Source organism: Terrapene carolina, unplaced genomic scaffold, assembly GCF_002925995.2.
Source record: "Terrapene carolina triunguis isolate 2854851 unplaced genomic scaffold, T_m_triunguis-2.0 Scaffold85, whole genome shotgun sequence".
Classification (NCBI taxonomy): domain Eukaryota; kingdom Metazoa; phylum Chordata; order Testudines; family Emydidae; genus Terrapene; species Terrapene triunguis.
The window spans coordinates 63,858,512-63,876,472 of record NW_020664436.1 but is presented as its reverse complement, the minus strand read 5'-3'; the positions used below and the strand labels follow the sequence as shown (position 1 = coordinate 63,876,472).

Here is a 17,961-nt window from a genome sequence, read left to right as displayed (position 1 = left end):
ACGGTTGATAAATTTGTTCCAAAATCTATGGGTATCCAAAGCATTCTAATGAGAAACTCTTAAACAGCAAAGGATTAAATCTGAATTTAATTTTTTTCCAGGAAATGGATAAGCGGTTATATACTAAATAAAAGTTCTATAGTCTTTGCATTATGGGGAACTAGCATGAATAGCTGCTCTTTGGCCATGGGGAGCAAACGAAGGCAGGAATTATTGCAAAACTTTGAAGACGATTTCAAAAGCTCACTGAAACACTCAGCCAAACCCTTCATCCCCAGAGGGAGAGATTATAAACACCACCTTAAAATTAATATCCAAATCAGGGAGTGTCCCTCACCAAAAAGGAATAAGCTCTGGGGAAAGCCAGCTTTGAGGATTTTTGAAGACTCGCTGGGCATCAGAGGGGAAAGTTTCAACCCCAAGACACATTTTCAGAAAGAAACGAAGAAACAGAAAATTCAAAAACATCACGGGCACATTTTTTATTATTAATTTATCAAATATTTTTTCCAGATTTAGGGGCTGTTTGCAGGGGTGGGTAGACACTGAATTTGCTAGAGTAAAGTGTGAGAGCCCATTTGGGTATGCTGACGCACTCTGGGATGAGGCGGAAGAGGCAGGTCAGCCCTGGCATCAGCATCATGAGAATATTGCGCACCGATATGTAGTTGTAGACAGGTCTCCCATCCACGTCACGGAAGCGGTAGCGGCGGGCGAGGTCTGGGGTGAGCAGCACCTTGCCGCTGTGGCACATGATGGCGGGATCGGACGCCAGGCCAACCACGCACTTGCCACTCACTTCTGGGCTCTCCGAATTGCCAATCATCTTCTGCAGCGGCACAACCCACGGGCCTGAGCCCTCGGCCTCCTTCAGCACTGCCTCAGTGCGGACGAGGCCGGGCCACAGCGTCACACAGGCCACGCCGTAGGGGCGCAGCTCGATAGCACAGTCGGCGGCCAGGCGGTCGCAGGCGGCCTTGCCCACGCCGTAGGGCACATTGAACATGTAGCGCAGGCCACCGGGCGAGGAGATGACGACGATGAGGCCGCGCCCGGCCGGCACCATGAGGCGGGCAGCGTAGTGGGCGCAGAGGTAGTGGCCCCGCAGGCCCGCATTGTTGATCTGGTCCCAGAAGGCAGCCGGGCTCTCCCAGAAGGGCAGCCCCAGCTGGGCGGCGATGGCATCCACCCCGGAGAAGGCGTTGGTCACCAGCACGTCCAGCCGCCCGCCATCCGCCTGCTGCAGCCGCTCGAACAGCGCCGCCACCTCCTCCTCCCGCGACGAGTCGCACACCACGGGCACGCAGCGCCCGCCCCGGGCCGACACCTCCTCCGCCGCCCGGACCAGCGGCTCCCGCTGCCGGCCCGTGATGTACACGGTGGCGCCCGCCTCTGACAGCTGCAGCGCGATGCCCTTCCCTAGGCCCCGCGAGGCGCCGGTCACCAGGCACACCCGGCCCGCGAGCCGCCCGCCGCCGGACATGCCACCGCCGCGGGAGGGCGCTGGCCGGAGTCGACCGAGAGGCGGTGAGGCTGCACCACAAGCCGGGGAGAGCCGCGGCCACTGCAGCCCGGTTAAATCCCGCCCCTGCCTTCTACTCTCCCGCGATGCAGCTGGGGACACGCCGGAAGTTTCCGGCCCGGACGAGCCTCCCCCGCCTGCAGCTAGACGCCGCCCCGCCCCGCTTACTCAAGGGGAGCGGCCCCTGCGCTGGCGACACCGCTTGGCTCAGGCCAGGCCAGGCCCGTCCCCCCTGGCGCCGGAGCACGGCTGGGATCACCCCTCTGCTATCTTCCCCTCACTGTCTGCACTGGGACGGGACAATATGGCTTCGAGTCAGAGACCAGCCACCCAGAGCTCTTTGCAGGAATACTGCCCCTCCCGTCAGAACCACACTAGCTGCGCCGTCACACCACGATTGAATACACCGGACCGTGAAACACTCGTATTAGGAAAGGCTCTATAGGCAGGACTGGAACCCATCCAACACGTCTTTTGAAAGGAGTGACAGCTTTGAGTTAATCCTTTACTCCAATTTTACTAGCGCTTCTGAGCTCCACCTTTGAATTTTTTTTCCTGCAACACTGAAATAGAAGCAGCAGCTCCACGTGTACAGTGCATGACCATCACGATATGGTACAACTCCTCCCCTCTAAGACATCATCATGGCTATAGGAGAACAAGAACTTTGCAACTGTTAAGGCAGTTATAGATACACTAGCCCCATAGGGTTGCTCCTATACAGAAAGGGTGGTATATTAGAATAGATACTAATAAAAACTGGTGGAAGAGTAAATAAGAGCCTTGGTGAGCCATACAGCAGTGACACATTACAGTTACAACCTTGTAGTACTATTCCCATCCAGAGCAAGTCACTATAATCTTCCATACTCCAGTAAATTGACCAGATTCCCCACTTTATTATCATACAGGGCTAACCTAAGGCCCAACCTTATATTCCTGCAGAGTACACAATGATGAAGCCTATAAATATTTATTATTTTTTGGCAAGATATAATTAAAAATGCTGAAAAATATTAACACATTATAAATAAGATGATTGAAAAGCTATCTAAATGCATTTAAGGTTTCACATCCACTGAGTTCCAGAGAAAAGTAGTAAATAGGCCATTCTTTAAGGAATCCTCGCTGCTGTGAACACTTGAGAAGCCTGGCAGCGAACCTTAAAAAAGAAAATTAGATGCATTCAGAGAACAAAAATATCACTTAACATATACTTTATGTAATTGTGAGCATTATTAAGTAATTTCAAAACAGTATTATAAATTAGCTATAATTTTTTTTTAAGTATTAAATAACTTTAACCTAGAGTTAAGGTTACCTATTTCTTTCCATTATAAACCTTGTTTGCAGTTGCTTATAACTTTACCAAACTTTAGACATTCACGCTGAAGTTTTTCCATGCTGGGTGTCTACCTTAGGCTGACGGTTTAAATTTCAGCTGAAAGAATGAGACTAGGGAAGTAGTTATTTTACCTATATTAAAAAATTCATATAACCGTTTTGTTGAGAAGCTCTAGCACCTTCATGTGGAGGGGGACACCTGGTGTCAAGGATGTGTCTTTTGTTAAGGATAATTGCCCAAAAAGTTCACCCCAAATTTGGCCAAGTTATAAGCCTCTGAAAAATTTGTTTGGATGTGCTCAGCAGAGGCCTATTAGAATTCTAAATCCATGGAGCACTGCATCATTAATGGTCTGGATGATGGGATGGACTGCACCCTCAGCAAGTTCGTGGATGACACTAAGCTAGGGGGAGAGGTAGATATGCTGGAAGGTAGGGATAGGGTCCAGAGTGACCCAGACAAATTGGATAATTGGGCCAAAAGAAATCTGATGAGGTTCAACAAGGACAAGTGCAGAGTCCTGCACTTAGGATGGAAGAATCCCAGGCACTGCTACAGGCTGGGGACCGACTGGCTAAGCGGCAGTTCTGCAGAAAAGAACCTGGGGATTACAGTGGACAAAAAGCTGAATATGAGTCAACATATTGCCTTGTTACCAAAAAGGCTAACAGCATATCGGGCTGCATTAGTAGGAGCACTGCCAGCAGATTGAGGGAAGTGATTATTCCCCTCTATTCAGCACTGGTCAGGCCACATCTGGAGTATTGCATCCAGTCCCCCCCACAGAAAGGATGTGGACAAATTGGGGAGACCCTGAGGGAACTGGGCTTATTTAGTCTGCAGAAGAGAAGAGTGAGGGGTAATTTGAAAGCAACCTTTAACTACCTGAAGGGGGGGTTCCAACGAGGATGGAGCTCGGCTGTTATAAGTGGTGGCAAATGACAGAAGGAGCAGTGGTCTCAAGTTGCAGTGGGGGAGGTCTAGGTTGGATATTAGGAAAAACTATTTCACTAGGAGGATGGTAAAGCACTGGAATGGGTTACCTAGGGAGGTGGTGGAATCTCCATCCTTAGAGGTTTTTAAGGCCCGGCTTGACAAAGCCCTGGCTGGGTTGATTTAGTTGGGGTTGGTCCTGCTTTGAGCAGGGGGTTAGACTAGATGACCTCCTGAGGTCTCTCCCAACCCTAATCTTCTATGATTCGGGCTGAAGCACGATCAGTACACGGCTGCATGGATTGAACAGAACTTTCCCTGTAATTGCTCCGCCAACACTTCTGAGAACTGCTGTGTCTGGCAATAGAATTGAGCAGAGACAGTGTCTCCTAAGCTATCAATATTGCCACTGTTGGGCAAGATGGAGGAGAAAGCAACCTGACTGGAATGCAGAGGGGCAGGGGAATGGACCTAAAGGGTGAAGAGCAGCAGTAGAGTGGGAGGGGGAAAGGGACAGACAGGAGAGACAGGGGAAAAACAGTCTAGTCTAACCACTGAGTACACTCCCCTCCAGAACCAGGAAGTGAACCTAGGCGTCATGAGACTATATTTCTCTGCTGTCAGCCAATACCAGTGTGAAACATGCTGGTGATGTGTGTCTCATCCCCCACTGGTTTACATATAAAACAATAACCTATTGCTACAGCCTTAATCTTAGTGTAGATAAGATCTAATTAAATTCTCTTTGCAGTTTCAATTGGGTATGGTATTCTTTGTTTCTGAGAAGAGCTCAGTATTTCTTTTGGAGAAAATGCTGTATACATGTAAAGTATTATGTACATACACAAAGCTGCAAGCTTTACAAAACTGATTTAGGAAACTGTTTTTAAGAATAGTAGAATTAGTATATATATTTTGGTCTTGAATATTCCTTTAATTAGAATTACAAGAACTTGAACCACATGAGTATAAGAATATGTACTAAAGTGTTTTAAAGATCTTACTTTTATTAGTGAAGAATAAACAGATGGGCGTTTTGTTTTGGCGTGTTTTGCTGGAGTGTGGGGTGGGGAAAGATGAAAAAAAGATCACAACACACCCAGATTATCAACTGTATATATCCAGAGTGGTTAAGACAAAAGGTTAATTCTATTATGTTTCTGTGTACAGAAACTTTTCTGGAATACTTACAACTTTCTCCTCTGGTGAGAGCTCGCCATCTACAGCCACTATTTGGTACTGCTTATCTTTTAAGCTACCCACAAATTTCCTAAGTAGTTTGAGACTGGTATCATCATTGCTTTGTTTTAACAGTTTCTGCATTTCTTGTGATGGACAGCCTGGGTCAAATATTAGTAAACATAATGTTCTATTCTTCCTCTCTTCTATGCCAACAATAGTACGGCTATGCCCTAATTTCAAAACAAAATAATGACAGTTAAAAAACTTGCATCAGGTACTAGGACTTCTTTTATCCCTTTCTTGCTACAAGTCCTTTGGCCAAGTAAAGAATGAGAACATTTTATTTAACAAGCTATTTGCCAATGAAAAGTTGATATCAACCAGTTTAAACCCCAAATCTGGCCTTCAGTCGACTGTAACAATTTTAATCTGATGGGAATCTTATTTTATATATTTCTCTTTACTTAGAACAAATAAGATTAACAGGAAATAAATTGGGAAACTTCCTGCATACAGGGATGAAGGAGGCAGAGAATATGAAATGTCATTTGAAATAATACCATGTTATACAAATATAATAAAATTCTATACAAGAGATCAAGAAACTAGTACAGATTATGCTGACCTTGGTGCTGCATGTAGATAGGTGGTTTGGGGGTACACACAACCTTTGTACCACCTTCTCTGTTTGAAGAATAGTAGCTCAAAACCCATTCAAATAAACGAGGGTGTGTACCCAAGGGGCCAGTTGGCTTGTGAAAGTCAATGATTTGACACCTACAGGAGATTTAAGATGAAAACTCAGAGTATTATAGTAAGTCCAGGTTTTTTGTTTGAATGGTTTGTAGTGCCTAGTCTTTATTCTGAAATGTTAGATACACTTATCACTGCCTTTACAAAAATAGCACTAGCAGTAGTTTCATAATTGTGTGGAACCAGAAACAGACCACAGACCCTGCTGGTCTGGAATGGTCTGATGACAGTTCAGCCAGATACCTTCATATTATGCTTAAATTTTTTTTAAAACTAGAGCAAAAGCTATACTTAAGAAGCAATGTGATTTCTATTGTCCAAAACTGGAAAAAACAAAACAAAACACTATCCCTTTGGTTACAAATGTTCCATTCTTAGTCTCAGCTCAAAGATAATTTGGGGAGTTTATGAAAATACTGTCACCTTCACCTTGAGTTATCCAAAGTGGCAGGACAACATCATATTTTAAGTTTGAGTAGTAAATTGAAACACACGCAAATCAATAGCTGCACTTAAAACTTTTTTCATAAGACTAGATCTCAATTAGGAAGAGTGGCTGTGAAAGTTTTAATGAATGTGAAGCTTTAATTAAAGTGAGTTTTATGCATAGGCGGTATGGAATTTTACTAAGGCCTTGTCTACCCTGCCACTTAAGTGAATGTAAGTTATGTTGCTCGGGGGTATAAAAAAACCCCACACCCTTGAGCCATGTAACTCACATAGACTTAATGCGGTGTCTACACCACGTTATGTTGGCGGAAGAAGCTCTCCCGTCGACATAGCTTCCATCTCTAATTGAGGTGGATTAATTGCATTGATGGGAGAGTGCTCTCCCATAGACTTGTGTCTTCACCAGACTGCTAAATCGACGCTGCTGCTTTGACAGTGGTGCCGATTTAGTGCCATAGTGAAGACATGCCCTAAGTTTTAAGCCGAATAACTGCCTGCAGTTCTATGCAGATTCACAAATTGTGTGGTGCTTTAACTAAGGGCTTGTCTACACTACAAAATTAGGTCAACTTAACTTAGGTCACCGTACAGCCACCAAAGTAATTCAATTGGCTGTTGGTGTCCATACTACCCTCCTTTTGCTGATGAAGCACATCCTCACCAGGAGTACTTGTAACAACTGAATTGGGGCACTGATAGCCAAGTGAGGGGCACTGACAGCCGCAAGGGGCTCACACCTGGAGCCCCCATGCACCTCAGGGTGACAGCCCCAGCTGTGAGCTTAGTACTGGGCTCAATTTCACAGCCGTAAGATTGACATTCTTGCCAATTTCATGCGGTTATTGTCTCTGCTCCACAGGGCTCTCAGCCTGGACAGCTTGGTTTCCACCCAGGATCTCCACAGGGAGCTTGGGCTCTCAGTGCAGGGCAGCCTGGCTCACAGCTGTAGCTGTGAAATTGACAAACTGTAAGCCCTCCACTGGGCTCAATTTCACAGCATGGTGCTTACCAGCCATGGGGCTACAGCTGTGAGCCCCAACAGCCACTGTAAGGAACACAGTGTCTGACGAAGTGGGTATTCACCCATGAAAGTTTATGCTCCAATACGTCTGTTAGTCTATAAGGTGCCACAGGACTCTGTCGCTTTTTACAGATCCAGACTAACACGGCTATCCCTCTGATAAGTGTCTACAGCAGGGGCCAGCAACCTTTCAGAAGTGGTGTGCTGAATCTTCATTTATTCACTCTAATTTAAGGTTTCACATGCCAGTAATACATTTTAACGTTTTTAGAAGGTCTCTTTCTATAAGTCTATAATATATAACTAAACTATTGTTGTATGTAAAGTAAATAAGGTTTTTAAAATGTTTAAGAAGCTTCATTTCTTCATTGGTTCTGCTTTGAGCAGGGGGTTGGACTAGATGACCTCCTGAGGTCCCTTCCAACCCTGATATTCTATGATTCAAAATTAAATTAAAATGCAGAGCCCCCCGGACCGGTGGCCAGGACCCAGGTAGTGTGAATGCCACTGAAAATCAGCTCGCTTGCCATAGGTTGCCTACCCATGGTCTAGACCAAGCTTCAGTCTTATGTGCGTTTAAAGATCAGTCAAGTTTAAAGCCAATGAAGTTGCATAAGTTATACAGCTCCAAAAGCAGTGTGCCTGGTTCTCACTCTCATGGAAAGGAATTTAAAATAAGAAACCCATGGCCTAAATTGGTTTGAGTGTGCAGATATACAAAACACAGCATACGTGTAGGCTAAGAATTTTGGCACCTCCACCACCTTCAAAGTTGATGTGAAGAGAAGAGACATAAGTGTGGTCAATTATTAGCTCTATAATTATAAAATTAGACAAACAACATAGTGTACTATCATGTGTTACTGCTCAATATGTTTAGTTTGGAACCGAAAACATCCCTTATTCTTAAGAGATTATTGAAAATTTTCACGTACTTTAACCTGAGACTGGTTAACAGAGAATAAATTTCACATGCTCCTATCCATGCCTTGGTACCATGTAATCTATTGCTGAAGTGAGATGCTCCTCGAGGATCAAAACCTTCTTTCCAAGCATCTTCAATCATGGACTGAATTTTTGGAATACAAGGAATTAAAGTAATATCTGAAATAAAAAAAGCAACATTTATGTTGCTGATACCATAAACTGAAGCAGTCTCTTATTGCTAAAAGTGCAACTAAGGGTATGTCTTCACTACCGGCTGGATCAGCGGGAAGCGATCGATCCAACGGGGATTGATTTATCGTGTCTAGTCTAGACACGATAAATTGATCCCCGAGCGCGCTCCCATCAACTCCTGTACTCCAGCTCCGCGAGAGGCGCAGGCAGAGTCAACGGGTGAGCGGCAGCAGTCAACTCACCGTAGTGAAGACACCGCGGTAAGTAGATCTAAGTACGTTGACTTCAGCTACATTATTCACGTAGCTGAAGTTGCGTAACTTAGATCGATCCCCCCCCAGTGTAGACCAGGCCATAGTCTTAATCAGTGTTTCATTTATAAAAACAGGAATGACAGATAATCAAAAAGCCTTAATGTGTTACAAAAATACATTTCTATTTCTAGCTCTTTACTCTAAAATATTAATTTCAGTTGTGTCTCCTTCAGTATTCAGTCTTCTTGTCTCAAATTTGTTCCTGAAAATTTGTAGAATACCTGCTAACGATAAAGAAACTATTTCATAGATATCACTAACCTATTAAGTATCACAAAGTTTACACTCCTTGATTTCTAATTAATCAGAATGTTGTATGCAGAAGTTAACATTCAAAATGGTAACTCACTGTACATACCTCTCAAACAGTCATTATACATGCCATTCCTCAATAATGAAGAAAGCAGCATTTGAAAGTTCCTGTAGCCACAACCCCAACCTTTGTCTCCCAAAGATGAGTGGAAGTGATCCACTCCTGTAGAAAGCCATACACGCCTTACATCTTTGATTTCATTTTGATAGTACCCGGACAGTGCTTCAATGACTCCTAAAAGATAGAATATAAATATTAAGCCTACACAATGCACGAGTTAATATTCTGTAGGGGCAGGTTCTCTTTATCTAGGAACAGGTTGAGAAATCAAAAAGACAACACAGGTCAGAACTGATGAATAAGCATATAGCAGTCAGTTAAATTGTGAACTTAGGTCATGTACAGACATTAGACAATCTGGCCATTTCATTTCTCTCCCACGTACCATAACTTGATGAATCAACATATTTCTCATATATTTTAAAAATCTGGCTGAGCTTTTCTGTTGCAGCCACATCAAGTGCCTTTTCTAAGATCAATATACTGCATGAAAATATAACAGCATATGTATAATTGGTCAATTGTGAACTACAGAAGTGATACAAGGGATGTGACTAATTACTACTAATTGTATGACAAGTAATTCCAACAGACAATGCTAACACTCTACTCCCATCATGTTATCCCTTTTCAACCATGAACATCATTATGGATACTATCGGTAATCCTCTCACACTTCTTCCAGACCCTCACTTTTTAAGGCAGTCCTTGAATAATTACTCACCAAGCAACATCCCCCAAAGTAATGTCCAAGAAAACAGTGGCATAGAACTCAAACTTTCAAAAATTAGAAAAGCCACTCATTGTGGCGTGTCAAGTCTATTATTGTTATGCAGCAAGGAAATTCTTGGAAGTAGCTTTGCATTCACCGGTGCATTTAAGTGCCCAAAGGCCATATACTGCCTCATTTGTTGTTCTGCCATAAACATTACCACTTAAAGTTTAAAAAGCATTGCAGTTCACCTTTAAGATCTCAAGTCTTTAAGACCAATTTGTTAATTCCAATTAATGCAGGTGGAATTAAAAGCTAAATTTTAACTATCAAAGGCCTGAATTGAAGTTTCTGTAAGCACTAGTTGCCAACTATAGCTAAGGTAACAAAACCTTGAACTCTGGTTTTGGCAGGCAAATAAAATGAAAGGATTTTCAATGCCTTTTTAAAAGGCACTGGTAATTTTTAGTACACTTAACATACTGGAAGTAGCTTGGGATCTAAACTTTAGCATATTAAATGCTATCTGAATTAGATACTAAGTAAACATCTACCTCTGAAGAATCTTTGAATCTGAAGAAACAAAGACCTGAAAATGTGGGGGAAACCCTATTAGATCATGTGTTATCCAGACAAGCAGGCAGAGGGCCAAATGGACAGACCAGACAGCTAGACTCCAAATTTTTAGGGCCATCGATCGCAGAAAGATGGGACTAAACAATAAGTCAGGCATATGCTGGGCTCTACCTAATTAAAAGATAGTACAAGTAGCTAGGGATATCCAACAGCCCTGAATTGAGACGGAACCCCTCTCTATCTAGCTCAGGTTCTCAACCTGTGGCCCAATCAGCACAGAGCTGCGACCCATGTGACATCTTCAGGGCCGTGTAGGTAGTATTAGATGCGGCCCATGATGGTAAATGGGTTGAGAACCACCGGTCTAATTAAATACATGGTACAGAAACTGAGGTGAGCTACATAGTAGTAACTAGACAGAATGAGAAGACCAACTACGTAAGTAATAACAAGAACAGCAGCAGTCATAGCAATGACAACTTTTGATCTCTATCAATCTGAGCCGAAAAGATGAAAGGATCCATGCTCCTCCAGCAACACAGGTTAAATACTGACCTGAGGTTTTTGTTTTCCCATCATCTACACCAAAAGCCAAAGATTCCATCATGTCAGCTTTTCTCTTATGATATTCAGAAGGCTGCATCCTTCCCCTAGCTACTTCCCTTTCCATGTTCTTTAGTGACTGCTGCTTGTAGCCTCCAGAACTATCCAATCCATATTGTCTCTGTTGAGCACAAAATATGAATAATTTTAATGTGTTTCTTCCTGCTGATTATCATTGTGAATAAAAAAGAATGAAATTAACAGGTATTGTTCTGAACAAATAAACAATGATTTGGAAATGCTCTTAACATGGAACTAATTCTGCCATGTGGCATTTTGTGCTCTGCTGCAGCTATGTCAAGCTTGAACTGATAACATCAGTCTGCCGGAAAGCACCTTTCTGAGGAAAGTGTTTGATTATTATTGGACTCTAGCATACAAAAATAAATTGCAACACATGAATATTATTACTGAAATTTTTATGCTTATTTAGATTAATAAAGCCTACCATGAGCTTTTACTGAATTTGGACCTCTCAAACTCCCATTCTCAAAGGAATTAATTTTACATTCATACTTTATTATGTGACAGCTACTATACACAGACATGACATAGCTACTTAATGCAAATAAATAAAATTAAATAATAATACTTAACATGTATCTAGTGCTTTGCATAATCAAAGCACTGTATAGATATTTAACTAATTAATTTTCAAAATATCCTTGGGAGATGATTCACATTTCACAGTTGGGGAAAATGAGACAAAAGTGAAATGACCTGCCCAAAGGCCACACATCAAGTCAGTGGCAAAGCCATATTTAGAACCCAGTACCTCCTGACTCCCAAACTGCCCATTTCTCCAAGACCACATTACCTTCCCACAAAGGCAGCTCTGAATTTCAACATGACACTCAAACTAGAGACTTCCTAATAGAAGCATTTCCCCCAGCTTATTATTTTGTAGTGAGATTCTGACAAAGGTCACTCAGCCAATCAAAGCAGTTGAGCTTTTTCTTTTTATATACTCAAATTTCATTGGTCAAAAATTTGTTTACGGTGATGTGGTAGTGACTGAAGCAATGAAGTATGACCTGCTGATAGAGCTGGTTGACTAGAATTTCCTGAGTTAGATTCACGGTAGCTATGTTCAGCCTACTCCAAGCCAGAGCTTGACTGCTTTTTATTATATCACTAGCCACGTATTAGAATTTATTCTTACACTATAGATAAGAAAAGCATGACTTTCTCTTCATATGGTACAAAATGCACTGCACCTATAGTACATCACATCTGGGATACTACCAAATTTAATCATTTCAGGTTCAGCTCTGCCTGCACAATATTTATCACAGAGATACATAACTGTGAAAAGCAAGACTATTTTATCACTCATGGAGAAAGGCTCCGAGTCTCACCTTACTCAAATTAATCTGAATTATAATATGAAGTTATCAAAATAAAAATAATGTAAGTTTCTATTATAGCTGTTCAGTTTGTTATTACTAAATTGCTAGCAAATTGTGTCATAGGAAATTACCAGGCAAAAAATGTGAAAAATAGCAAGATACAACAGAAAGATACAAATAGTTATGTGAGATGCTAAAGTGAGAATGCACAAACACAACTCCAAGATACTTGTTTTTAGTTTGTGGTTGCAAAATTTTTCAGTGGTACCGTTTGGATGTCATGGAAAAAATTTTACAGTACCTGCAGTTTTTGGAATTCTTCTCTTTCTCGTCTTGCTTCTTCTAATCCTTGCTGTCTGTCTTCTTCATTCTGGAGCTGCTGAGCCAGTTCCAAATCACTTAAACTTCCACCTACATTTATATCTACTAGTATTTTAAAAGAAAAGAAGATGCATGCACGTTTCAATAGGTTGACATAAAAATATATATTTACCTATAGCAATGTGTTTGCATACACATAGCTGGGTAGAAGATGAAATGGTGAATGCCGAGGTTAAAATGTTTGCTTTCTGTATACTGACAACAAAAGAATTAAAGCAGACATTAGGATGTGTGTAGAGTTCAATTTTGAGGAAGTGGATGGGTATGCCCTGGACAGGTGTATATTGAACTGTAAGGGACTCTTGTGAAGCTAAGGCATCTGTGGATTTGGGTTATGTCTGGATGATAAAGCATGTGAACTGAATTTGTCTGGAAGTTAACTAGTATTTCCTTGTTTTTTAGTGATTACATTGACAGGAAATACATTTGAGTGAACTTAACTGTAGGATAACTCTTTTTGGGAAGGAATTCCCCTATTTTACTAAGTTATTAACAAAAAACTTTAAACAGAATTGGTGTAGGTGTGATCTGATGCTATGGAAGATTATGGGAACTGTTACCTGACAAGCAGCACTCGTAAATGCTATCAAGGAGGCATCTTCTGTGTCTGAAAAAATTCTCCTTTGGTTTGCTAGAGAGGAGCCCCAATCTGTTGGACCTTACTAGTTCCAAAAGACCAGGACTCCCGCAGACAAACTTTATCAGATCCATGACAGGTTGGGTGGCCTGGACTGAAAGTGAGAAACAAGAAACCTGGTGTCAGGGACTGAATGGGAATCTGTTAGAAGGGTACAGAGCTAGGGAACTAGAGAGGCCCATATAAGAGGACAGAAGTAACTGGTCAACCAGCACCAGCACCTACTCTTGGCAAAAAAGAACTGTGACTTTACCATAGGAAACCTACATATGTGAAATTTAGAGCATGTGTGTGTATGGATATGTTTTATGGAGTTGGAAAAAACATAAGGTAAGCAGGGCTAGTTTTTTTAAAGTGTCTCATTATAAATGTTTTAATTTTGCCTAATATGTACACTACATCTGCTCAGTGGTTCCATAAAAAAATAAATTGTGATGGTTTGCGGTAAGTGTAGTTTGTGAAAGTGACCTGTAAAAGGGAATTACAGGGTTTTACCTCTCACTTATTGACTAAAGTTTAGTGTAACCTTAAGTTCAGAGTTGATAGTGGCATCTGCCTAATAAAGTAATAATTTTTCTTGGACAAACCTAGACAAATGCTTGAGAAGTTCAAACTATCTTTTTCTTGATTTGCTTTGGTACCCATAAATAAATATAAATGAAGTACAACTAATTTAAAATACTTTTGATCAATACCAAGTTTTGATCTTTTCATGTACCTTCTGAAAAGCGGTGTTCTTCTAAGTGCAAGTCAACATGTTCCTGGAGAATCTGACCGTTTGCACAGACAAGATCACACATTGGACATTCATATAGCTGTTGATCATTTCCTGTATTTAAAGAAGAACTGATTTAAATGTGATGAACAATGCTATTATTTGGTATTTCATATGAGAAAAAAACAGTTGACAGTATATATTCTGAGAGGGATGTTCAAGCTGACAACAGTGATTAATTTTGTATTGACAACAAAAGAATTTCCTACTGGATAACCCAATGAACTGTACAGAGTAATTATACTCTTAAAATGGATTTATATATAGTTTGTATGTTAAGAAAATTAAACTCTTCCCACTTAAGCTATGACAAGTCTGTTGGTGGAGGGATTCTCTTTTTTTCTATCAAATAACTGTTCATCAAGCATAATATCCTGCCCCATTTAACTTAATGATCAGAATTTGTTACCAATTCTTCCTTTCAGAGAGATGATGTTTAGCTTGAAACATCCATTCAAAAGCAAAAGAAAGAAATGTCTGCTGTCAAGGGAGAAACCCATGTTTCCAAAAGAACATGTGTCCAGCCCTACAGTTGTGAAACCAACATGCAAAGGAAAAACAAATCAGCTAGTAATTTTTCTGCTTTATGATGTATAAAAGAGGTGGGAAGTTTTCCCTACCGCCACCCAAAAGAGATTTTTCCTGCCTATTTTTTTTTTTTAACTTAGAAATATAAAATATATTATGTTTGCCTACTGTTTTTGCTAAAGGTTTCCTTGGAGGACCAGAAGACTGGAATGGGGAATTGCTTATTCCATTTACATAGACAGGATACTGTGATGAATCTTTAACAAAGACTTTTTCTTAGAACTTTTAATCACGTTTTTTATTTTAATGTGTTGTTAAAACCAAAAATAGTTTTACAGAGTTACAAAAATTCACTTTCCTTTCTCAATTCCCTTTCTTGGGACATACTCAATGTATATGAGAATTAATAAATGGAGCATTGTTGTTGCAGGAAAATGGCAATGAGTTATGCTCACCATGAGTAAAAAATCGTAACTATTAGAGACAAGGCCTCTTATGCTCCATGGACCTACATTCAGCAACAAAAGTATGCAGCACTTTAGAATTCTGCAAGAGAGAGAGCGTGTGTGTGTGTGTGTGTGTGTGTGTGCGTGTGTAAGTAAAATTAATGGAAGATGTAGTTATCTTATACACAATAAGCATAGTAGCACCTCCCCCATCTTATTTTTATTAAATTCTAGCATTTAATGCTGTCATTATGTTTTTGGTTTTTTTTCCTGCCACAAATTTTTGTAGTAACGGTACACAACTGTACTGTAGAATTTGTCAGGAGTGAAGCTGCAGGTTTAGACAGTTTAGAAGGGGCTGTTGTGGAAGCATGGAATACAGTTCAGAACTGTGAGATACGCACATTAGATGAATGTTTCTGCTGGAATGATCTACAATGTAATAGTTAATGTTGAAATTTAAATAGTCATCTTCAAGTGTGAGAAATACACTAAGATAGATGCAACAGAGGGTCCTGTGGCACCTTTAAGACTAACAGAAGTATTGGGAGCATAAGCTTTCGTGGGTAAGAACCTCACTTCTTCAGATGCAAGACAGATAAGATAGATGGGACAGTTCATGCCTCTCAGAAGTATCATTTTGGCTACCTGAACATTTAGGAAGTCAACAGAGCAGTGATTTACACTTGGTTCATTTTTCAAGGCAACCTTTGCTTCTATAAGGGCTAAAAATAACTTTAAAAAAAGACAAAAATGAAAGCTGGATTCTAAAGCTCATATCTGCATCAAGAGATGGATTATATGGCAAATCCTGCAGCCATGAAAGAACAGACTACATAAGACCTTGAAATGCTTACAGCTCCCACTGCTCACCGTACTCTCAAACGTCAGTTTGAGATATACACAGTTGGAGCTATTGACTGGACATTGGAATATATGTAAAATGTGACTTTATAACAGGGGTCGGCAACCTTTCAGAAGTGGTGTGCCAAGTCTTCATTTATTCACTCTAATTTAAGGTTTCGTGTGCCAGTAATACATTTTAACGTTTTTAGAAGATCTCTTTCTACAAGTCTATAATATAGAACTAAATATTGTTGTATGTAAAGAAAATAAGGTTTTTAAAATGTTTAAGAAGCTTCATTTAAAATTAAATTAAAATGCAGAGCCCCCCAGACCGGTGGCCAGGACCCGGGCACTGTGAGTGCCACTGAAAATCAGCCCATGTGCCGCCTTTGGCACGCATGCCATAGGTTGCCTACCCCTGTTTTATAACATATAAACGTATCACTGTTCCTTAGGTCAGCTTTCTAAAACTGAAGACAATGTATTGTAGTCACTCCAAACACTCTTAAAAGAATCATTTCCTGGCTGAGATGCCAGGACTAAACATATTTGAAGGTACAAGAAACTGAATATTGGTGTTCAGAATAGAACTCCATCTCAACTTTTAACTACGGCATAGCATTTTGACTACACTAAAATTAAGACTAGGATTTCTGGATGCTCACTGTCTTCTCCACCTTTGTCCCTCCTCTCTCCCAGGCTCATGCGGGACACTGCATCCAATTCAGCTCCTATGGCTTTCCCAGCCCTCTTCCTCAAGCTGAATGCCTTTTTGGTCTCAAGCATTAAGTGTGCATGAATAGCTTGATAGTTTCCGGTCAAATATGTCACTTTACTCTGTCAACTTCTGTTTTTTTGTTTTGTTATTAGTTTATACATCAAATAGAAAGGTAATTTAATCTGTCACACAAAAATCCTTATCCTTTGTTGCCACTATTATGTGTACCACATTTTTGCACGGCTAAGCAATACCATGACCCCAATAAGTGTTGTACTTAGTATTCGGATACATACACGTCACCCATGGCCCTCAAACAGTCATGCCCATGCTTAACTTTAGGCACCACGGTGCCTTCAGCCATCGTTAAGCAGACGCAGGAGCACTGGGAAGGGGAGCCTGTCTTGCGTGAACTGACTAATTGCTAAGAGCTTGTCCACACTTGGGGCGGAGTGTAGGCTACACGTAGCTACACCCGGCACGAAAAGGCAGGCAACTTCCGCACTTGCCGCAAGCCGCAGGGAAAGGCTCTGGCAGCGGGACACTACTCTGCACAGCTCGGGCGCGTAGCGAGCCGTGTGTACAGGAGGGCTCGGGTGTATGGTTCTCGCTGCCTCACTGGCTGTTCATACCCGTGCTGGGGCGTGCGGATCTACCCGGGACACAGAGCCCCAGAGGCTGCCTGAGAGGAGACACGGCAGAACGGGGACCCGCACTCACCCGGGGCCGGCGGGTCCAGGAGGTGGCCGTGCCGGGACCTCACGTGCGCCTCCACCTGCCGGCCCGAGGCGCCGGTCTCCCCGCAGAAGGGGCACTGGGGCCGGCCGCCCGCGGGGGCGGGGCCCGGCCTCGGCTCGGGGTGCGCGCTGTCCACGTGAGCGCGCAGCTCGTCGTAGCCGGGCGCGGAGAACGAGCAGAGCGGGCAGCGGGGCTCGCGCTCCAGGTGCGCGCGCAGCAGGTGGCGCCTCATCTCCGGCTCCGTGCGCAGCGCCTGGCCGCAAAGCTCGCACAGCAGCATGGCGCGGGCAGGCCAGGGACCGGATCAGCAACTCGGGCCGGGCCGGCCGCCGTTAATCACCGCTTCCCCTCTTCACCCGTAGGTTTCGTTTCTGCTTCAACTTCAAGTTAAGCGCAGCGCATGCGCGGTAGGAGTCGCTCAGCCGCCTGACGTCATGACATCACTAGCGCCATCGCCCTATCCCTGGACCCGAGAACTTCCGGTTTGGAAGGGTCAATTGTTTTTTCCCTCCCGCCTGCTACCAAGGCCCGCCCCTCGGTGCATGATGGGACTTGTAGTGTTTTGAGGCGCCGCCGGCTTGTCACTGACTCAACCTCGCTCAATCTCGGCGCGCAAGGCCTGCTGGGAAGGAGGGACTCG

General features: G+C 42.5%; 2 protein-coding genes across 5 annotated transcripts; both read right to left on the bottom strand.

The window, feature by feature from the left end:
• Positions 1 to 457: 457 nt before the first annotated feature.
• Positions 458 to 2,128, bottom strand: DHRS1 (dehydrogenase/reductase 1). The gene is made up of 2 exons (XM_026649760.1): positions 2,043 to 2,128; positions 458 to 1,685 (listed from the first exon to the last, which is right to left on the bottom strand). Exons 1-2 carry the CDS (start codon positions 2,126 to 2,128, stop codon positions 497 to 499), a joined length of 1,275 nt encoding a protein of 424 aa, XP_026505545.1. The 3' UTR covers positions 458 to 496.
• A 351-nt stretch (positions 2,129 to 2,479) lies between these two features.
• ZUP1 (zinc finger containing ubiquitin peptidase 1) lies at positions 2,480 to 17,859 on the bottom strand. Of its 4 annotated transcripts, XM_024205380.3 has the most exons (11): positions 17,304 to 17,859; positions 13,989 to 14,099; positions 13,194 to 13,364; positions 12,554 to 12,678; positions 10,856 to 11,024; positions 8,998 to 9,186; positions 8,142 to 8,310; positions 5,608 to 5,759; positions 4,992 to 5,212; positions 4,805 to 4,854; positions 2,480 to 2,684 (listed from the first exon to the last, which is right to left on the bottom strand). In XM_024205380.3, the coding sequence occupies exons 1-10, from the start codon at positions 17,599 to 17,601 to the stop codon at positions 4,810 to 4,812; spliced, it is 1,650 nt and encodes a 549-aa protein (XP_024061148.2). In that variant the 5' UTR covers positions 17,602 to 17,859; the 3' UTR covers positions 2,480 to 2,684; positions 4,805 to 4,809. The 4 variants fall into 4 exon arrangements, with proteins under 4 accessions (XP_024061148.2, XP_024061147.2, XP_024061150.2 ...); XM_024205379.3 differs by lacking the exon at positions 4,805 to 4,854 and having other exon boundaries at positions 17,304 to 17,857; XM_024205382.3 differs by lacking the exons at positions 4,805 to 4,854; positions 13,194 to 13,364 and having other exon boundaries at positions 12,554 to 12,675; positions 17,304 to 17,855.
• Positions 17,860 to 17,961: the final 102 nt, after the last annotated feature.